Below are 22,764 nucleotides of genomic sequence, written 5' to 3' on the forward strand. Positions count from 1 at the left end.
CTAGTATCTGAAATCTGTGCTTGTCTGTGGTGAGATCCTGTTGATCGCTCCATCCCTTCCATGGTGGTGGGTGAAAGGTGGTGGTTTCTTTATTCTTCGGCATTCTCAGTATGGTTTTATTCTTGTTCTTTTGGTCTAATTGCAAGCTGCGTGCCAGAAACCAGCATCTCCTTTGGTGGAAATGTTTGACTCTTGCTCCAAACGGCTCTTCTGGGGTGCCTGATTCGTGCTAGCATTCTTGCTAGTATTTGCAAGACTCCTGCTGTTTATTGAAATCCTGCTGCTTTTGTTCAGAAGCAGAGAGAACTCTGTGGCCAATCTGTTGCAGTTTTGGCCTTGGTACGCCAGTTGTAGGATTAAGAACTTGAGCCTGTCTGTCTTAACATTGTCAAGGAATCTAAGCTTACATCCCAGCTGCCGCAGTATTGTAGCCTTTCTGTAAAAGAGTAGGAGTCAATACAAAATACACCTGCACACAACCCAAAACAGGATGCCGTGAAGAACATGTGCTTCTTGGCAATTGATGAGTTTTAATTGAGAGTAGTGTTCGTACTGTGTGTGCGTTGCATTTCTTAGAGACACATCATTATTTTTGAAGGCAGTTGTCTTCTGGCAAAGGGGTTTTATTGTGTTCCCTGGAAACACTACTGCCTGTATTTAAGGGCAAATCCAGCTATAGGAAGAAGACAACAGTTTGGAGCTGAGTCAGCAATTGAGCTACATCCTGGTTTCCTAGATGGGAAGTAGGGTTAGGTTAATGCAATTGCCAGAACATGTGTATTTGTTGCAGGGGCTGTGACTTGGCTCTTGCGCCCTCAATTCTTGGTGTCTCGATGCTGCTAACAAGATCCCTTTTCAACTGCTGCTGTCTTTAATTGGCCTGTTTCTGCATGAACTATCTTTGCCTCATGTCAGAAAAATAGTCTTCTTTTAGAGAGAGTTTGCCAGGGATTGTTGAGAACACCAAAATCTCTTGGACTGAAGATTTTATAGATGGTTAGATTGAAGGAGTTTAGAAGTAAGGTCCTGACCTCTTGAGTTTCTGTACTCTGCTTGGCAGATGCCTGTGTTGGCTACCTCGCAGCTTATATCCCTTCTTAATGTCAATGTTTCCTTTAATTTAAAATGTTAATGCTGCGGCTGCCAACAGCAATTGTGCCAGATCATAGGAAATACTTTGCCAGATAGGAAGGTATTTGCTCTGTTCCTGTAAAATTGCCAGTACAGGAAAACTGCTGATCTGAAAATGGTCTGGAATATTAGCTGCAAATCTGGGAAGCCTAAAACACAATCAGTGGCTTTCTAACTTGAGTATTTTCTCAAGAAGCTGTTTCTGTGCTAAGATAGGACAGGAAACAAAGGCCTAATAATTTTTTCCTTATTGTAGAATAAGTAAGGGTGAGGATGGGTTTTTTGGCGTTGTTTGGTTGGGTTGGTTTTTTTTTTTGCTTTCTAGTGGATGTAGCTTTCGCTTAAATGCTTAAATTAGAGAAATGAGAGAATAATGTAATGAACTGTTGAGGAGTGGAGCCTTCAGAATTCACGAGTCACTTCCTCAGCATGTTTCACAAAAACCAAAACTGTGAATTTACCCATGGGCGACCTTTATATAAATCCTCTCTCTTTTCTAAAGGAGGACTATCCCTGAGCGTTAATCATTTACCGCTGTTGCGAATCCTGCATGCTTTTCTGCTTCCCTGCCTTAATGCATGTGATCTTCCAACTCATGCGCTGGCTGCTTGGCTGTTCTGGCAGGGCTGGGAGTGTTAAACCAGGCTTTCTGGAACATGAGAAGGTGGAATTTGAGCTGGGGGATGTCCAGGACCCTCTAGGTGAATAGCAACAATGTTTCCACTTTGTTTAGATTTGGGTCATTAAATAGAGAATTTTGCATTAAACTGAAGGAATGTTTGTTTTAGGAATTTTCTAGCTTGAGTAGTTTATGAGAGTGCTTTTTTTCCAAGCGCTTTTTTGATTCCTGACTGTACCTTGCATCATCCTCTCCTAAAAACTACCAGTGAAGGATCCTAGTACAACATAGACAACAGTAAAGAGATCATTGTCTATTTTTTAAAGTCTTTTAAAATTCAGCTGTTTCAGTAAATTGCTTATCCCTGCTGCTTTGGTGATGCTTGTGCCTAAAGCCTTACAGTTTTCTAATTAAGGGCTCCTGCATAAAAATATTTTTCAAAACACAGTTAAAATTATGAGAGTTCTCCCCTGCTCCTCTTTCTAGCTTTTGGAGGACTTTATTCCAACTGTGGCATAGACTAGCCATAACTGTGTACGGCATTGCTGTGGTTTTGATTTTAAGAATTTAAAATTTATGAACCATTATGGCTTCATATGCAAAATTAGAAATCAGGGTCTTAACTTGTGTTGTGACCTTTTTTAAAATGACTCATTTTCCAATGTTTTTTTATCTTAATCACATATAGCTACAGTCAGCTTCTTCAGTAGTATTGAGTCCCTTAGTCAGCTAAATTGCAAATGATTTGTGCGTGCTCTACTGTTTGCTCCTGCACAGTAATGCTCGTTTCTCCAAGTTTCCATTTTCGTCTCCTTTTTTTTTTTTTAACTTGCACTAGAATCTGCATTTTCCAGTGGCTTTGAAAACTGATATTGCTTATAGGTGCTTATTTCAGGTGTACGTATAGAGCTGCCACTTAAACCCTTTCAGCTCCCCATGAATAAAATGCACTCGATACCTGGGAGATCTGTCCCTTCATCACGTTTTCTCCCATCTATAAATCAAGCGTGGTTCTCACTCAGTTTTGTGAAGTGCTTTGAAATATGAAGTGCTTTTCATTTGGTGAGTGTAGACGATGTGTACGTGAGAGAGCTTAACTTGTCGTTTCAGACTTCTGCAAAAACGTGCAGGATACTGAGCAGAAAAGGGGTTTACTTGACAGCGTTATCCTGTACGCGCATACTTGCATGCCTCTCTCCATCAATATTTACCTTCCAGCAATGCCCTTTTCCTGTGCCTTCTCGCATCAATCCTCCTGTCTTTACCTTTGCTTTACTCCTCCGCCCTCTTTCTTGTCCATACCTGTTGACTAATTGTGCCCCCTCCCGCTCCCCAATAATCCAGGCCCCTTGACGCTGCCGACTGCTGCCAACGTGGTGGAAGCCTGTGGGACGCGTGGGCCCCGCCGAGGACCCGCGCTGCGGACGGACAGTACACCGCGTTTGTCCATGAGCGCAATGTGAAGAATGCAGGAATGCATAGCGGGGCTGGTGCCTATGCTGTCCAAACCACCATGACCAGTCTCTGAGGCGTGGGCCATTCTGGAGCTCGGGACTGCTTTGTGGCAGAGGCTGGAAAATTGCGTTTTGAGCTGCCTGAGATAAGGACATCGGACCCAAAGCTGACTATAGAGGGGAAAAAACTTTTATTGCAGAGGCTCCGTGTGTCATGATGTTGGTAGTCTTTAAATAACACATAGACCAGAAGCCACCTGCCACTCTTACATTAAAAAGAGTGTATATATATATATCTTGTTAATTGTGTTAACGTTGTCCTTAATGATTGAAAATATTTTTTTTTATTATTTTTTTTTTAGCTGGGTTTAACTTTGAGAGCCGTTCAGGAAGTCACATTTGTAATAAAGCTACACATGCAACTAGTGGGTTATAATGTGGTTTGAAAAATCTTAGAAAGATAGAGGATGTAACTGCCCCTCCTTTTGAGCCATGATTATTTAAAAACATCTAAGATAAATGGTTGATCTGAAAGGTAACTTTTTTTTTTTACAAATCCTCTTCTGAAAAATACTGTTTGGAAATTGAATAGAATTATTTTAATTTTTTAAGAATAAAATTACCAAAGCTTCTGAAAAGGCAAAGAGTAATATTTTTTTTTTTGCTTTGTAGAAAGCTTTCTTCCTTTTTTACTGCTGTGCTCTAGTTGAAATGAAACAGAAATGTTTCCTGACAAACACCAGTCCTCCCATATGATTCACGAGGTTAATTGTTAAGTCAGAGGTTGAGACTCCAGCTTCATGACTCATTAATGTTCTTGGGGGCCTTTAACAATGTGAAGAACTACCATTACCCTCGAACACACTGTGTTTTCACGTGTTTTCTGAGGTTAGCTTCTAATAGCAATATTATCTTTCTATTTTAAAAAAAAAAAAAAAAAGGAAAAATTGTGATAGAGTGCTTTTAAAATGCACTTACATTTGGCTTTTAGGGTGAAGAAGGTGTTTGAATGATTTTCAAATTGTTTGGGTAAGTTTCCAATTGCCACAGAGCCCAGAAAGATAAAAATATTGGTTTTGGATATGTAGCCCCAAAGTACCAAGAAAGTAAGTCTCAGCTAGGACATACCTTAATATTGCCTGAGATATTTTGGCCTCCTCATCCTTGCATCTGACAGGAGGAAAGAGATTGCTAATGAAGTATGGAGTCTCTATTTTACAACTCTGCTTAAAAAAAAAAAAAAAAAGGATATGCAAGCTACATACTAAAGATCCGTGGGATCTACAGAGCTGCTTAGAACAATCTGATGTGTTATTTTTAGTTTTAGATTTTGCAAGGTGGACCTCGTAAACTTCTGGAGCTAAGCAAACCTATTTGTTTCTTTATTATTTATAAAGTTGCGTAAGAATAGGCAAATGAAAACATGTTTTAACTTGAAAATGTCATGTAATTTCTGTGTAGATGAGGAAGAAGCAACCACTAATTTGAATGGCGGAATTTGGGATAGTTTTGTGTTTAAAATGGAAGAACATTGTTGCAATAGCCAGTCACTGTTTTGTTGCAGTTTCAACTTCAGATGTGTGTATGTGGTGGTCAGGCCACCGCAGGTAGTGGCTGACTCCTGAGGTGTCGGAGAATTTTGTGCAGCCATCATAGAATTAAAGAATGCTTGAGGTTGGAGGACACCTCTGAAGATCTTGTAGTCCACCCTCGTGCTAAAAGCAAGGTCTAGTAGAACAGGTTGCTCAGGACTATGCCAGCCAGGGTTTGAGAATCTCCAAGGATGGAGACTTCACACCCTCTCTGAGCAACCTGTTTCAGTATTTGACCAACCTCACCGCAATAAAAGGGTGTTTTCTTGTGTTTAAGCGGAATCTCCCGTATTTCAGTTTGTGCCCATTGCCTCTTATCCTATCTGTGGGCTCCCTTGAGAAGAGTCTGACTGTTGTCTCTGCTTCCACCCATGGGATTTTTATACGCGTTGATAAGATCCTCCTGAGCTTTCTCTTCTCCAGGCTGAACAGTCCCAGCTCTCTCAGCCTCTCCTCCTATGTCAGATGCTCCAGACTCTTTATCGTCTTCACAGCCCTTTGCTGCTCTCCCTGCAGTATGTCCACGTCTCCCTTGTCTCGGGGAGCCCAGAGTGGGCACAACACTCGTGGTGTCACCAGTGCTGAGCAGAGGGCTGGGTGTCCCAGCTGCCTGCAGTGTGCCGGCTGTCACCGACTGCCCGGGAATTAGCTGCAAGTTTGGTCATTAAAGCTGCGGCTGAAGTTTTTGTAGTAGATTTTTTTGCGTGACAGCAGAACTGGTTCAGACTCGGGATGAGGGAAGCAGCCCTGCTTGCCTGAAATCCGTCTGCCTTTAGAGTTGGTTCGTTTCAGTGTGGTGTGTGTTGCGTGCTGTTGCCGTGTGGCTTTGAATCCTGCGTACGTGCTGAGGGTCGATTTTGCTCTGTGCTGGGCTTATTTTAGTGTGACTTCATTGACTTGGGGAGAACTATTGTCCTGGTTTCCAGTAGTGACAGCTCTCAATAGCAGACGAAGAAATTGTACCACGCTAGTACCAACAATAACGAGCCGCATTTTAACAGGGACACATAATGTGCTCTAGGAATAGCATTGAGGAAACACGTGGATGTCCTTCTAAACAGTATGGTGGTGACAGATCTCTGCTTAATATCCACAAAGGTTCTGCAGCCAGCCCCTTTTCCTAAGGGTCTTTCCTTTCCTTTCCTGTAGTTGTTGCCTTGCATATATTACGCTGTGTCAGTGTTCAGAATTATCTTCAAACAAATGGGAGACAATGGAAGTCTTGGAATGTGGGACTCAGCTTGCTTGATTAGAAACTGAATGCACGTGAATAGTCTCTATTTGTAGGATTGTATATCCCCAGGATTTTTCCTTTTGCTTTCCTCACTTTAAAAAGAAAAGGAGGTTCTTTTTTTCTGAATATTTTGCATTTTTGTTTAGGGGGGAAAAAAAAAAAAGAAAAGCTGACAAGCTTAAATTTACTACTCTTCTTACTTTCATTTACAACAGTGAATGTCCCAAAATGAAGGAAGTTAACAAAGAATTTCGTGCTGTTGTACTGCCTTGCAGAGTCAGTACAAGAGACTATTCTGTGTTGCTACCAGTTTGAAAAAATTATCTTGCGTGGTGCTCCATGCTGTTTCAAATTAGATTACTTGCAAAGAATTATCTCTCTTGCAGTGGACTTGGATAGTTGCTGTATTTTGCAGATTGTATTTCGCACAGTAGAATTTTTTGCTTTTTGACTAGGAAATTAAAAAAAAATAATCATACCGTTTGTAACTAGCAGCTTTCTCAAGTCACGTCATGCATTGTGTGCTGTATGGTACATCCGAATGTCAATGTAATTGTCAGGCAAAAAGAAGAAAGAATTTAGTAGCTGACTCCCTTAACTATCGGAGTTCCCTGAGCATGTAACAGCTTCTGTGCGATTTATTAGTGGGTTGACAAACCTGTCCATGTACTAAAACCCTTTGATTATTCCTATATTCATAATTACTTGTATGACTTGAACTCCTGAAGTAATTTATCAGCTTTTCCCTCAATATTTCTTAAAATGTGCTGACAGAAATTGATTCTGAAGACATAAAGCCTGGCACTTACTCCTATGCACAGTTCAAATATCCCTTTGTATGGAAGTAGATAAAGGAACATGAAAAGGTAATCCCCATTTCATTCTTGAGTACTGCACACTGACTGTTGTAGAAGTCCTACTTTTCCTGGGAAGCCTTTTATGATTTCCCTTATGACTGATGTGACAGTTTATCAGTGTTTTCTAAGAGAAGTCGGAAATTCTGTGCAGTCGTGAAAACAGTGTGTTGGGCTTTTTACTTCTGTAGTCTGGCCATTTGTGAAGGTAGACTTCCTGCTGATGCTCTGAAGAGGATAGAGAATCTGGGTGACAGAATCTTTGTGTCTGCAAATTCCAGTCGCTGAGAGTCTCTCTAGTATGTCTTTTCTCTTGTGACTGGCAATTTCAGGGTGGCCGAGTAGGTGTTTCAGTGGGTCTGAAGGCAAAATGGGGTCAGTTCCTACTTGAATCTGTGCTTAAGAGGCTTCTCTTGAGTCTGCCTAAAATTAATTTGGTTTCCCTTAGGCCCACGCAGGGGTGAAGCTGCGAGGACTCACCCCACTTGTCCTTGCTACCTCTGCCAGTCCTCCATCCCGTGGCAGAAATGGTGATAAGGTTTTCTAAACTTCTGTCACCTTAATATAAGTAGTAACCTGCTTTTGGAGCAACACTAGATATTGTGTGTGCTATTTGAATATGCCACCAGATTGCATGACTGCCCTTATCTCTAGCAGGCAGGTTTTTGAATCAACTCTTTTGTCTGTCTAGTAAATGTTACTGCAATTGTCACAGGGGGGGGAAAAGGCTAGTGTAGTTATCCTAGCAAATTTCTAATGAAGATTAATTTTGTTTTTCATTCATTTTCTCTCCACTGTGCTGCAATGCTAAGAAAAGCGTTAGAAGATTATGGCCCAAAGAAGTGTTACTGATGCTCTACATCGCCTCTCTTCCGTGCAGTTCATAGGAGCTTATATGGAGTTCCTGCAACATGTCACGGCATCAGCACCTCTCTGTGCTGCTGGCAAAACCTGAACTTCTTATACGGGTTGTCGTATTAGACATTTCTGAGACTATTTGCAGAAAGCTCAGAAAACAGGAAGAAAAATCTTGGCTTCATGTGAAGGTTATAAAACATTTTCACACTCATACATAGGCGTCCTCTGATAGTAAGGTATGGGACTCAGTCTCGCTTTCTTTGTTGCCTTGATTGGAAGAGCATCTATTCCTCCCTCTTTCTTCTAATAACTGAAATTCTCTGTATCCATCATTCCGCCTTGCAAGACTATCTGCTGCTTGCCGTTGCCCGTTAGTGGTGCACAGAGAGGCTCTACAGTAGGCTGAAAAGTTTCCTATTATTTGCTTCGCTAGTAGCTTCTTATTCCACTGATTTAAGAGAATCAAGCAAGTGACCTCAGTTTTAGTGAGGTCTTAATGAGGTCTTTTAATGATTTGCCTTGTGATGATTTGTACATTACCATGGACTAAAATGGTGAAATCCTGTAACCTGTTTCAGAGGTATATATTTATCATCGGAAGGATTCTTTTGGGTGCTTGAGCTGGAGGGAGGATTTGTTTTCCTGGAGCCTCTAGTGACAACACAGGACTGCTTTCAAATTCCAAGGGCTGGAGGGAGGGAGGGAGGGAGGGAGAGGCATGGGCCATTCACCCAGTGGCAGTGAGGGAGAAGCTGGTCTAAACTGCCTAGTAGGAAGCGCCTCTGTCCGTGCATAGGGGTCAGTTCTGTTGTGCTTGATGTCATTGTTCTCATATTTGAGACAGGACTTTCAAAAGTGACAGATTTTTCTTCTTAAGCCAATATTGCAACCAGACTGTATAGAAGTGTAATTGTTGATTGAAATGGGGAACAGTTGAACTGGATTTGTGCGCACAGGTTGTCTGATTAACCATCGTGTTCTGCAGCAGTTGTTTTCGTATTTGTTGCGGTTTGCTGTTAGGGTGGCTTTAGCTGTTCCTGAACTTTGAAGAGATGGATGAGATTCCTGACTGTTTGCACAACATAAGCATCATAATAATAACTTTTGGATTTGTAATTGTTTTTCTGTTTTCATTGTAAATACAGATGGTAGGACAAAAGAAAAAGGAGATGTTTCCATTAGAAACCAAAAGAGGTGAAACAAGTGATCCCAACAGGGTACAGAGTACATGCTATGGTTCACTGAAAATACTGTGACTGCTAAGGTTTCATTCGTGTCTCTGCCCAAGTTAATAAAACTGAAACTAGTTACAGGCATGTCTAACCATAACATAGTGTCAATGCAGACCTACGCCGTGCACCCTCCTGCCCTCTGTTCTGCTTACAAGTGTTGGGTGAAGTGCTGTACAAACACCTTTTTGGGAACAGTATCAACTTCCCTCCCCCTAACTTTTCCTTTTGTTGTGTAAAAATCCTAAAGCGCACCTCGAGTTTGTTAGAAAAACTTCAAATCTTTGTTCCAAAAAGTGTATTTAGTGGATTACTTCCCTCCTTCTCTGTCCACTTTCTCCACTGCTATGTGATGAAGCAGCAGGCAATGTGGACCTGCTCTGTTATGAAGTCACTTCTACAGACATGGAATGTTCCTTTTTTTAAAAAAAAAAATAAAATAAAAATCACTGAAAACTAATAAACCCAAAAAAGTTTTTACAGCATGTGGTTACCAGAAGACAGCTTGAAAAAAGAGATAGTGTGTGTTAAAACTTTTTCTTGTTACAGGAAGAGTGGTAACATGATTCTGCTTATCTCTGCCCATCTTTCTGCCTTTGCAGTGTACCTCTTGTTGATTTACTAGACAGCACGGAGTTGCCAGAAACTTGTGTTGATGATGCTGTGGGCCGTCCAGTTGTTGGCTTGGCAGCAGGGGATTCAGAAGAGGCTGTTAGTTGCCCTCATCCTGGCACAAAGGAAACTGCTCCTGAAAAAGCAGACTCTGATCGTAAGCAAGCGTACAGTTTTTTCCCTATTATGTGTGGGGTCAAAGTTAACTGATTAGGTTGTTATGAGATTGTTTTCTTACAAAAATTCTGATGTGTTTTAGAAAGCTCCCTTAGATTATATGCATAAGGACGGTTTTACCCATCACTGGGACAACAGTCAGTCAGCTCTCCCAGTTTCAGTTGGAAGCAGCTTATTTCCAAGGACAGAGGTACAAGGGAAAAGTCACAGTTCTATCTGACTGTAGCCACAAATACAGCAAAGTGCAACCATCTGAGCAGTTAACTAGTGCTGCTTGCTCATTGCCTGTGAGGATGGCTGGATAAATGAACTCGCAGGAGTGCAGGGTGTTGTGATTACGGTACATACAGTCTGTAGGCTTTAAAGTTGCACTGAAGGTTAAGCAAATGATTTCTCATCCCTGTGCTTTTTTTCCACAACTTTAAAACCATCTAATTAGTGTTCAGGAAGAACACCAGTTACAAGTCAAATAACTCCACAGTGATGTCAGGAAGATGATATCTTTTCTGTCTTTTTCAGCATTTGAAGACACATTCCTGAAACTGAAACAGCTGGAGACGGAGCGCAGCAGCCCTGTGCCAACCGAGCGTCCCAACATAAACATAAACACACAGGTACTTGGGCTTTGTTCCTTCTGGCAGAGGTGCTGAGTTTCGTTCAGATCATTCTGAAAAGTCTGCCACTTACCTGGGGAGGTTTAACAACTTACCTTGCAAGATTTTTCAGAATAGGAGTGAGTAACTCTGGGGGGTAGGGAAGGAAATACAAATGCTTGTGACAGGGCAGTGAGATAAAGACGGGGGGGAGGGGCGGGCAGAGGTGCCTGTGCGCAAATGCAGACTGCGGTCTGGTGAAATTTTCCAAAATCAACGAGAGTAAAAGGCACAAACGCTTGAAGTGTTGCTCAGTTGTCTTCATTCGTAGGTTACTAACTGCACGGTGTTGTACAGTTCACCCTCTTTTTTGAAGAGGTGAACTACTTTCCTGGTGTTTTTCAGTTGCCTTTGGTAACCCTCCCAGAACATTGTTCTTGTATTTTGAGTCAAGTTTGCTGGTGATCCGTCCCTCCTGTTAAGTAACCAGTTTTTACCTGCTCTCTGAATCAGGTGTTAGTGCTCTGTGTGTTTACATACAGTGGAGTGGTGTGGTTTGATTTAGTGCTCTCATAAATCCTTCTGAGCAAGTCAGGCTGCATTTCTGCGGGCAGCTGAGCCAGATAGGAGCTTCAGTGTCCTGAACAGGGCGAGGATTCTCTTCTCCCTCCTCTTTGCTCTACCTTCCCCGGCTTCCTTCTCTCCTCCATTACCTCCAGGAATCGTTGCATGTTTCGATGAACCAATCGAAAAGAAATGTTTGCCCTTTTTGTTCTGAACTTTTGTTAAAAGTGTTGGGGTTTTGAGGGGGTTTGGTTTTGTTTGGTTTTTTAAGTTATTAAATAGTGTGTTAAAAGGTTCATGGAAGGGGTCAAAGAAATGCCAGAGCCATAGTGAAAATTAGTAATGTTACTAGAAAGGATGGAGAGGTCAGGATCTTCCCTCACAACAGCAGTGAACTTTAATAGATTCATCAGTTATCAGACAACTGCACCCATACAGGATGATACTCTTTTTTTAAACAAGATTTAAAAAATTTGGAATTTAGATTTCCCTTACTCTACTTCCCCCAGTGTTAAAGATTTAGATGCTTTGTTGCATTTTGAACAAGCAGAGAGAGCAAAACACCTGGCAGTGTTATCTCCGTACGGCACTCCCTTGCAGGGAGGCCTGAGGATTTATCTCACTTTCGGTGAAGCAGCTGTGATTTCTCTTGCTCCCTGAATAGTAAAATGAACCAGGTGCCAAGAGGGGTGTTCAGCAGTGTGTGTTTGGACTAAGCCCATTCCTGAGCATTCGTTCCTCCTCTCGGTGTGAGAGAAAGCTGCTGCTTTGCTGTGCTCGGTGCTGCAGGCTGTTCGGCTCACGTCCCCTTTAAGGGCTGTTGTCAGGGATGCCTTGTGCACCTCGCTGCTTGGCGAGTGCATTACAAAGATTACCAGGTCTCTAAGAAGATTAGTCAGTAGCCTATAGGTCCTGTTACACCAAAACACTGCCTCCACATAAACTAAAGCAAATGAATGCAGCTTATTTCAGAGTATTTTTGCCTGTTGAGCTCCACTTTAGTTCAGAGCAGGGTAAAACATTTGGTTGGTTAAATTGAGACAAGGGAGCAAAAGCGTCTTAGTGATTTTTAAGTCGTGTCTGATATATGGTAAGGAAGATAAGATTCCTGTACTGAGCTACTCTAACAAACAGCTGCCGATACAGTACAGTCACAGTTATCCAGCTGCTGTTCCATGAGGTGCCGAGCAACTTTGAATATTAGAGGTTACAAATACTGGAGTGATAGTAACCTGATTAGAGAGCAAGAACATTTGCATAATCGAGAAATACCTGATGTATGGATCAACAGTGTCCCAATATGATTCTTTCTTTGAGTAAAGCAACTTCAGCTTTCAAGAAGGAAGTGCAAATTGTATTATGAAAACGTAAGAGGAGATCATCAGTGGTTTTCCTCTGGTAGAAACGATTGAATAAAGCTTTTCAGCCTATGATGTAGCTTACCAAAAGGTCACTTGAGAGTATTTGTTTTAAAAGTAGAAAAAGATTAGAGACTGCCTCTGTATACTTTGAATTCTGTATGCTTCAGATTGCAAAAATGTTCACGTTAGAGTAGCACCAAATGAATGCACCCAGTAGTGATTAGAGATGAAGGTTTATGGTTTGGAAATGAGTCCTGAAAAGAGTGACCTAAGAATAACCATTAAAAACACTTTGTTTGCTGCTTTTGAAGGCTGCTTTAGAAAAAACATGTATTTCCACTTACGGCATTAGTTACAAAATGTACCTATTGGCTCTCCTTCTGCATTTACTTCTGATCTTAATCTGTTTGTAAAAGAGGTGCTTATGGCATCTTCTGAACGGCATGGGACTGCAATATATCCACTAAAACCTTGCAACGAGCTTAGATCCTGGAGCTTACTGTTCCTTCAGATGAGGGCAGTGTTCCCTCTGAAAGAGTGTGATTACAAATTTCAGCGTGTCTCATGTCCCTTAAGTCGTACCAGTGCATGAGATACCTGCTGTTGGAGGAACAGTTACAGCACATAAAAGGTTTGGTAAAATGCATCAGGGGGGGAAAAGCATCAGCTTTCTGCTTATGAAGGCAGAGCTGCATCCTGAGCTTCATAAGCGACACTGTCAAATGCCAATGAACTGCTCACCTCAGCTTTGTTAATGGAAAATCTTTCACTGTTTTCCATCAGGGATCAGAGACGGCCTGGCAGTCACCTTTACGTAATTCTGTACTTCAATCAATCTTGATTGATTTCTTTGATAGAGAAATATTTATCTAGCTATCCATGTTCTTTTAAAGAAAAAGATAAATCTTTCTAGAACAGGAACTGGGAAGGGGGGAATGAATGGCTTCATTCTTCACTGCTACTCCCTGCCAAAATCTGCTGGGATGGAAGAATGTGACTTTGTCCTTTCCCAGCTTTCACTAGCACAGTGACCAGATCTGACAAAAGAAAGCAAATAGCTCTCAAATACACCGATGCTCTGCTTTCATCAGCTTCTGAAGTGAAATGAACAGTAGGAAGTTCACCCTGTTTGCCCATGTGCGAAGTCTGCTCCAGAGTCAGAAACACAAGGGAGCGAGGGTTTTCTTTTTCTGAATTCGTTTTGATCTCTAAACATGTGGAAGTTGCTCCGGAATGTGCCTGTATCAGACTCCATCTCCCTGCACAGAGTGATTTTCACTGGCACCAGGAATGCTGCTCAAAAGCACAGAGCATTGGGATCGCACACCCCGCTGCTGCCTTGAATCTCTACTTCCCTTTTTACATCACGGCCTAGCTCCATATTTTGGTGGAAGAATAGAGTACAAATACAGTTTGTCTAGTACATGGAAACAATAGAAATTCGTGTTGAGCTAGAATATTGACAAACCCCAGCAGCTTTACTGTTTTATGTGAACAGCTGAAATGTCTTGTCAGTTAGACATCTTGAGGCATTATCAGGTGCCAGATGCTTTCCTCTCTGGCTACATGCTCTTTCCATTAAAAAACCCAGTAAAACACCGATGCTTTCTTCAAGCACAAAATAGAAAGGATTGAGAAGAATGTAACTTTAATATTGATGGAAATATTTCCTTGGTGGTATAGAACTTATACTTGATTACATTAAAATATTCTTGATAGTACTAAACTTTGAAAAGTTGGGAATCTAGAGTGACATAATTAAACTAGTTGTTCAGGTAGAGAAAGCTGAGAGGAAATTAAACCACAAAATGGTGCTTAAACCTCTAGTGTACTGATTTGTTCAGTTAAAATAATCAAATTTACTGTATCACTGCTACTGGAACGGTGCATTAGAAATTCTGTGCAGGTACTGTTATATACAGCACCTGGTTCAGTGAGGTCCAGTGTAAGGATTTAAGGATTATCACAGTTGGGTACTGCAACTGTACAAACAATAATAATTCAGTTTTAATTATTCCAGACTTTTGGCAATTCTAGGAGCTTCTCTGAAATAAAAACACTTAAATGTTTAATAATTAATTGTTTTGTTAGTCTTCATGAATTATGCGAATGTGCATCTCAAGATCTGCTAGCAATAGTCATCAGCAACACTGGTGGCTGTTCCTTGTACCTTTCTTTGCTCACTGGGGTCAAAATTTTAAAACGAATTCTCCTTTACATAGTCTCCTAAGTTCCTATTTGGGTACCTCAAAAGGTGATATAGAAGGAGACAAGAAAAGGAAATGCTTTTCCCCTCTCTAAAGACCGAATACCTAGAAGTTCTCACTAGCGTATCCAGAGAATGAAAAAAGCTGTAAGTGGATGGAGAGCTGTGTGGGTGACAGATGTTCACCTTTTAACTTCTCTTCTCTGCTCCATGCAACGGGCTTCGTTCCTTCTGGACACGCTGCAGTTCGTGCAGGTAGGAGTGCAGCAGGATTGTGCCTGCCTCGAGGCATGCTGCAGGAACGCAGCACTTGCCTCCAGGAAAGAGCCCGCCTGGGCCAGCGACGGTGGCATATGGCAGGAGAGCCGGGCTCTGTCTCCCCCTGCTGAGCCATTCCCCGAGAAGAGAGGTCACAGGGCTTAGTTTCCACTCAGTTAATTAACTTCTGCCACTAATCAAATAGAAATTAGTAGATTGAATGCTTAATTAACATTTGATAATTAAGAAATGCAATTCACATTATGAAATATACTGTAGTGAAAAGGTATCTCAATTTTTAATTGTCTTCACCATGTGTCTGGCTGCCAGTTTGCTGTGATACCGTCAGTGATGGGAGCAGTAGCTAACAGCACGTTAAACTGTTGTTCAGATTCGTAAGTGGATTTTAAGGTAGAAATCTTCCCAACTTGCGTTTGAGAGTAAATTACCAACTCATAGTTAGGCTGTACTGATATGATACAATATGATATAATATGATGTAATGCGAGGGCTGCTGTGTTGATCTCCTGTCAGTGAACTAGGCTGCAAATTCAGAGTCCACTGCTGTTCAGTTCTTCCACGCTGTATTTTTAGCACAGTGCTTTGCCTCTCTACTTCTAAGCATTGTGCTTTTTTTGCTTTATGTTTTGCTGTGGCTTTAAAACTGAGTTCCAAAATGAAGGAAAAAATTGCTTTTTCATGTCAGTATAAGTCTGATTTTCCTCTCACTCAGAGCCTTGCTGTTATTTAGAGATGTTAATAAACTGCAGCCCAGACTTTTCCATGTGGGAACTGCTTTTAATAAAGATTTTTCATGTCCAGGATGAAGTGGTAAAGTTGACAGATAAATGTCTTAACAACGCAATTGAGAGCCCAATTGCAGCAGCAACGTGGCTTCCAGCAGATATCAAAAGCAATATCCTGAAGGCCCAGGCAGAAGCAGGGCACAAGGTAAATACTCGACTGAAAAGGACTGTGATCATCTCAAATGTTTTATTTCTCTTCAATTGCCTGGTGTTGGAGGAGGTGCCTTGCAGATAAGGGTGTTCCAAGAGCTGAAGTCTGAGGCGTAGAGTAGGAGGGCCTTTCAGCCTTTCTTCACAATAGTAGTGGGTCCAGTATTGGAACGGTTGCGCAGGAGAAGCCTCCATCCTTGATGACACTCAACATGTAACTGCACAAGGCCCTGAACAAGCCCTGGTTTGAGGGGTGATTGAGCCAGATAACCTCCAAAGGTTCCCTTCTAACCGAAATATTATTCTGTGGTTTTGTGACTGAGATCATGCTTCTAGCATGTTCTAGTAAATTCTGTAGCAAATAATGGTATTTTCTTTGGCTACATTGGTGAATTATTTTTATTTCTGCACTGAAGTTTTCACGTAGAATTGATGTTTTGAGTCCCTGAGCAGTAGATGAACAGCACACTCGGCTCTTCTTTGAGTCTCAGAACTGATACAAGATGGAAAAGGGTATCAGAAATTAATATCTCTGTTTATTTTTTCCTCTCAGGTCATAAGAGAAGACAGCTTGACAGGTGTCAAGAATTCTAATATTCAGGATGCTGCTGCCAGGTACTGAATAGATCTGGAAGGAATGTGTGATCTAGTTACCCAAGTACAGCACTGAGAACCTGCAGTTCAGTGTGGTCTTTCAGTGGCTCAGTGGTCATTGCATTTTACTTGGTCATACTGTAGCTTAACCTGGTGAGCGTGAAGTGTATTTAAAATGAAAACCAGGAAGGACCATAGTTGCTAAGTTTTATTATATTATACAAGGTGATCCAGATACTCTTTATTCTCCCATACTTTGATTTGATAAAACATTGTTCCAACAGCAGCTTCAATCACTATAGTTAAATTTCTGACCCATGAACAACTTCAGTATGGGGAGGGAAGATGAGTCTCTTTGCAGTAGCTGTTATTGAGTGGAGGAAAAAGGTTGTGTACAAAAACCTGACACTGACAGTCAATTTCCTGAGAATTACTGAATCTCAAGTGATTGCTAGTTCCAGGGATTTCAGGTACTGAAAAAGTTAAAGGGTTACAACTTGTAATTTCTTGACCATTTATGAAGATGAGCATGTGTCAGTCCTCAAAGAGCACGAGGGTATATTGAATAAAATGCACATCTAGTGATCTCAAAAATATGCTCTAACAAGTGATTCATTAAGAGCTTTCCATGGAAGGTTGTACCTGGTTTTGCTTTTCTTTTGTTTTTTGTTGTTTTGTGCCAGGAACATTCTCCCGTCAGGCAAAACACAGAGTGGTTCCCCAGCAACCAGTCCAGTATTTCAAGACTCAAGAGAGCTCCTGAAGGCAATCCCTGCCTCAAGCACCTTTGTTCCGTAAGTGATTCAGGAGAAACGTGTTTCTGGGGTAAGGGAGCCACGAGGAGATTATCGTGAACAGGTCTGAAGAGATGAGGAACTGTTGCTGAGCAGTTAGGCTACATCTAACTAAGCAGGTTTACCGATGCATCTTCAATTACTGTTGCAAGGGTTAATCAGTGTCAGCCAGGCCTCGGGGTGAGCATCCTAGTAAGCAGTAAGCGAGTCTCTCATCTTCTGAAACAACTGAAATATCTAACATCCTGCTGCCCCTGGCTCTAAAGAGGAAGATGAGAGGATGGCAGGGAAGGCTTCAGGCGAATTAGAAACAAGGGCTGAAGAAGCTCCTCTGAGATAGAAGACATTGATACTGCTGGGTCTATACACAGCTGTAGCTGAAACTATGAAAGACAGCTGTTACCTGCTGAGGCAGTTGGGAGGCGTTTGCTTCAGCATACTCACCAACATCAGTCTTTTCTGCCTCACGTGGAACTGGTGCCGAGTGTTTGGGTTGAGCTCAGGGTAGCAGCGCTGTTTCATGCCACCCAGGCAGCGTGCTGATGAGAATGTGCTCTCCTTTCAGCAATGCGTTAAATGAGGACAACGCTGCCTCTAACCATGAGGACCTGCTGATTCCAGCTAATCTGGCTCCAGCTGAGGAGGCTGCTGTTTCAAAGGTATCACCACCTGCCAGCCTGGAAGGTTTCTGTGTGTCATGTTCTGAGCTACTGATGCCTCCAGGCAAGCCCAGCAGACCTTGCCGCATGCCTCTCGTAACTCAGTGCATACCACTCACTGGTGAACGCCAGAGAGAGCTTTCTGGAGCAGACAGAGACGCTGTACAGATCTCTCCAAAGGCCATTTCTGAGTGTCCTTTCAGGTTCTTTACCTGACACTTATTTTTCTAAACTGATCGTTTTCCTCACACTGATGGGGAGCCCCAGTGATTTGATGCTCCAGGAAAGAGACTACAGGATGAAATTCTGCCACAGGCAATTCCTATCAAAATAACCACAGAGTGAGAAGTTTAAATTGAAATGTGTAATTGTTGTATTCTGGTTACCTTACGGATAAGGTAATTTTTAACTGGGCTCCATGCAATTCCAGGGTCAACATTCCTTTGTGCCCCTCCAAAAGAAAACAAGTCCAACATTGGGCTTTGCTGTTATTTCAGCAGACTGTTTGTTCTGGATCACTAAAGCAACAGGCCCTTTAGCTGTTGTCCCTCTAAACCAGTATTACGTAGTTGATCCCACGGAATAATTATTAATTTTGTCCTCTGAGTTCAAATACTCATCTCAAAGACCTGGCAGACCTTGTCGAAGGGCGCAGTACCCCATCTTCACATAGGAGAATGGGATGGTTTCACAGCTTGCATGGCAACTATATTGTTTCCACTATGTTGATGAGAATAAGTGAAATGAAAAGGCTATTGAAAAAGGTAATATGGAAAGATTTGAGAAAACAGACCTGATGAACAGTGGTGTTCATTAAGGACACTGGTGTATAACTTGAGAAGCCACTAGAGTATTCGGCAGACCTATCTGGTTACTACTGGGAATTCAATTCAAAACTGATTTATTCCATAGAGCACTCCAGATGACCAGGACGTTTCCTTAACATCATTGACAGAGAATCTAATTGACTTTACAGAAGCCACACCTCGGGTAAATGTATTTCAAAACCAAACTTCTTCCTTCACACGTGCAATGGTTTTTACTCATGAACTCTCTTCTGGCTTTAGTATCTGTCCGCCAGGCTTGGATCTGCTGCAGCAGAGCGAAGCGGTGATTGACCTGGATCCTGCACATATGCCCCCTGCTTGTAGGGTGGCTGGCGTAGCGTTGTAGACCCTACAGCTTTGTAACGGAAGTGAAGGAACCTGAAGAGTTACCTTGTAGCTGTGTCACCAGAGCCTATAGTTTTATTTTATTTAGCACACCTGCAAGCACCAGCCTGCTAGCCAGGCTTTTGGGTATATACAATAATTCAGAAACTGCATGTGAATGTGTATATACACACAGAGACACATATATATATGTGTGTGTGTGTGTATGTATATAAAATAAATACTTGAAAAATAAACTTTTAATACAAATCAACGCTTTTATATAGACAAAACCAAAAATCTATTATAATCTGTGCCAGTGAAAAAGGAGTTACATTGCATGCACCAGAAAAAAAAAAAGGAGTAGGACCTTTGAACTGTTCACAGAAGTGCACACTCAGTTAACTTTGTCCACAAAGCAGAAAAAAATACTGAGTTTAGTTTCCTTTAGGAAGGGATCCCCACGCTGAAACTACTACCAGTGAGTTTCTGCGAGTGAGCGGGTAGTGGCTGTGTGCTGTGTGGGTACCGTTTGCCTTCTGCTATGAAGTCACATCATCTGTAGCTGGTCACTAGCATGGTTCAAAGGCTAGCCATGGACAAATATCCCAGATGGTTTTGGGAGGCAGTATTGGTTTGGGAGGCAATATTGCTTTGAGATTGTTCTCAGCTACTTCCAGCCTTTTCTAATGAGCGCTTGCTTTCTTTTTGTAGGTGTCTTCCCAGCCCACGATAACACCGAGGTGGATAGTGCCAGTGAGTCATTTGACCGTTCCTTAACAACAATAAAAAAAAAGAAAGCTTTTGTCATGATTACAAAACAGGAGCTCAAGTAAAATACCATAAATTCTGATAATTTGAAAGTCTGTAAAATAATGTAGCAGACCAAAACTAAAGCAACTAACACAGCTAGAGTAAATCAAACAACATATGTGTCCTGTTAATATTTAAATTTCATTTTTGCTGTGTTGCATCGCGAGTAAATGCCGTAAAGTTTCTTTAAGAACTTGCATTTAGTGAAGCCCACCCTGGAACTTGATGAATCTTAGTTTTTACTGTTATAAATAAAACATATTGAAAAATCAGCTTGTCTTGTCCTGGCAGGTTTTTATTTCAGTTTCCTGTTTCATTCTCCCCCATTCAGACTGCACTGATTTCCAATGGGCCTTTGGGAAATGATGTTGCCTTAGCTATGAAAGTGAAAGGCAGCACAGAGACTCTGTTGTCATCAACTGGATTGCCACCATCCCAGCAGACATCTGAAGTCCTTGCAAGGTAAAGTCTCCTCAGGACTCACTCCAGAAGTGTGTATGGAGTGGAAAGGAAGTATGTGTTCTTACTACTTCCACTGAAATGGTTGCAGTGGTCATTTAGACACAGTGTCTCGTTTTGCTGTGCTTACATAGTTCTGTCTCACTTCATAGCATTTGAAATCCTACAAGTAAATAGAGCAGCTGATGTGTGTATGTTTTATATAACACTTTTTTTTTAAATTCAAGTAAGTAAAGGAACAAAGCATACAAATTTAGCTAGAGTTGGAGGTCAACCTGTTGTCATTATAAGTGCTATAAAATCTATTAATTCTTTTTAATTATCACTTCAGTTTCTTTCCTTATCTGCTAACACCTTTTAGTATTGGACTAAAATTACGATACAGATTAATTTCCTGAGAAATCTCTTTGCAGTGTTTCAATACCTGTTAGAAGACTTGCGGGGGGAATGTTCCCCAGTTATTTCCAAGCTGTAAGGAGGTCAGAGGAGAGAATCTGTAGAAACTTTGCCCATTTCTGTTCCATTCTGCCGTGCTGGTGAGGCAGAATGGTGGCAGTGATGGTCAGGTCTTTCAGTTGTCCTCTTAGAATGCAGATGGCAGTGATGCTGCTACTGCACTGTGTGAAATCGATTCATTTTGCTCTTCTGCAGGTTGTCCGTTGGTCTCATTAAATTACGAGGGGAACAGCTATTAACTCTTTAGAACAATATTCATCTTTTTCTTTTTTTAATCCATCATGGAAGGTCTTTTTGGAGAAATGTATTTACAGGACCTCATTTTTTTTTTTCCTTTTAGCCCGGTCACTGAGGATGCTACAATAAGAACAAAATGTTTACTCACCACTGAACTCTAGAAGAAGGAGTTTCTGCACTTCCTACCTTGTAAAAACTCAAATCTTCTAACATATCTCCAAGTGATCCTTCCGAAAGACTTGATTGGGATCAAACTCTTGCTGAACTGGAGTCAAAACAGCCAGCTGGTTTGCTAGGATCCCGGAAGAGACTTCTACAGTTATTGCAATCTAACTGGAATTACAATCTAAACCAGCATATAAAACCACATGCACATTTGATCTTCTCCCTCAGGAGAAGTGAAATACCACACTGGAGCTAGTTCTGAACGCAAGGAACAGAATCTTGTTGTGTTCCACTCACACTAGGTTTAGTCTTACTTACCCTGTGCTGCCTCTGAAGTGTTAATGGAAAAGCGTTCACCGTGATGTTAGCGATTGGTATCCCTGACCTCTGTAGACCAATATCGGAAAGATTAGAAGAACTCGTAGGGCCACCTTGTGGCCGTGCCATGTGTGGTGGCTCACAGTAGTGATGACTGTTTCATACGACCAAGGATGTTTTCTTCTGTGTGATTATTCCCTCTTTTCTTTTGTTTTACCAACACATACTCTCATATTTGGCCTTAAACTCCTTAATAATCCTTGCACCTCTTGTTAGAGTACCTGGAAAGAATGAAAATCGAGTCTGTTGGTGACCAACTGAGCTGGCTGGATTTGAGCTGCTCATTGCAACCAGGAAAAGGAAAATGAACCTGCCAAACAGCTTGTAGCATTAGCAGACTACAGCAGAGGCCCCACATTTTAACACTGATTATTTAATTTCCTATATGACTCCAATACATGCATTTTAGACTAGAGAGATGTATGTTTTAAATGCTGAAGCAGTGAAAGTGTGAGTACAGCATACTTCAGGAACTGCTCATTGGCTAGTTTCGTTGTCATATAGGAATAGGAAGGAAAAGAATTTTCTTGTTTCTATTCATACTATTTCTGGGTGTTGTTTCCAGATGCTGTGCTTTGGGAACACTTAACAGGGGTACGTTAGTGGCAGGAGGGTAAAACTAGATCAGTTCTTTAACACCACCTCGAATCCTGTTCCAAGTGTCATCTAATAGTTGTATGTGGAACAAAGAAAGAATAAGGTGAAAATGGGAAAAAAAGATTAAATGTTCCTGTAAGCAGTTCACTTCTCTGTAGAAGTAAGGTAGGTGCAGTTGCAAGAGCGTGCTCCACAGAGCTGGTGAAGGCCTTTTAGTGCTCAGGTGAAGTACAGGATACAATATGTACAGTTTGAAGAGAACGTTTGATTCCTGGGCAGCAGGATCCTTGTGTGGACACGTAGAAGTGAGCACATGAACCCTGGGCATACAGCCTGTGAAAAAGGTCAATGCACAGTCAGAGGGAGGAGAAGCAGAAGCCCAATGGTGAACTCCACATTTCCCGACAGAGGAACACAGATGAAACAACTGGGATTTTTCTTTCTTAGGAAGAGGTTTGTACATATGACAGGGGTTGGAGGATGTTTTCTGCGTAGTGCTGCTGTTTGTAAATATTTATATACATGTTCTATATATAGACACAATTTTAAATGTGAAAGTTGGTTCTGAAACCAGTATGCACAACTTCTGAACACCAACTGCGTGCACGTCTCTCAGTGTAGGCAAAGATTTGGACCAAACCACTGTGGGTTGTGCAAGTAAGCTGGTGCCTGGTTAGCTGCTTCTTTCAGACTAGGGCGTGTCTTTTGGAGTGGGGCATTCCTGCTGCTGCCCTTGTGCTCTTGTTTGCAAGATGCTGGATGA

At 41.6% G+C, this 22,764-nt stretch overlaps 1 protein-coding gene across 1 annotated transcript in view; it reads left to right on the plus strand.

Moving 5' to 3' along the window:
* The window catches only part of EPB41L5 (erythrocyte membrane protein band 4.1 like 5), a 55,861-nt gene extending 34,839 nt beyond the window's left edge, over positions 1-21,022 (plus strand). The window contains exons 17-26 of the mRNA XM_086615922.1: positions 9,574-9,740; positions 10,280-10,374; positions 15,565-15,693; positions 16,252-16,313; positions 16,976-17,086; positions 17,652-17,745; positions 18,658-18,735; positions 19,611-19,652; positions 20,041-20,171; positions 20,965-21,022. Of these exons, the coding sequence (XP_086472048.1) occupies positions 9,574-9,740; positions 10,280-10,374; positions 15,565-15,693; positions 16,252-16,313; positions 16,976-17,086; positions 17,652-17,745; positions 18,658-18,735; positions 19,611-19,652; positions 20,041-20,171; positions 20,965-21,022 (967 nt within the window). The remainder of the gene's footprint in view (positions 1-9,573; positions 9,741-10,279; positions 10,375-15,564; positions 15,694-16,251; positions 16,314-16,975; positions 17,087-17,651; positions 17,746-18,657; positions 18,736-19,610; positions 19,653-20,040; positions 20,172-20,964) is intronic.
* Positions 21,023-22,764: the final 1,742 nt, after the last annotated feature.

The sequence above is a fragment of the Tauraco erythrolophus genome, chromosome 8, assembly GCF_009769465.1.
Source record: "Tauraco erythrolophus isolate bTauEry1 chromosome 8, bTauEry1.pri, whole genome shotgun sequence".
Classification (NCBI taxonomy): Eukaryota; Metazoa; Chordata; class Aves; order Musophagiformes; family Musophagidae; genus Tauraco; species Tauraco erythrolophus.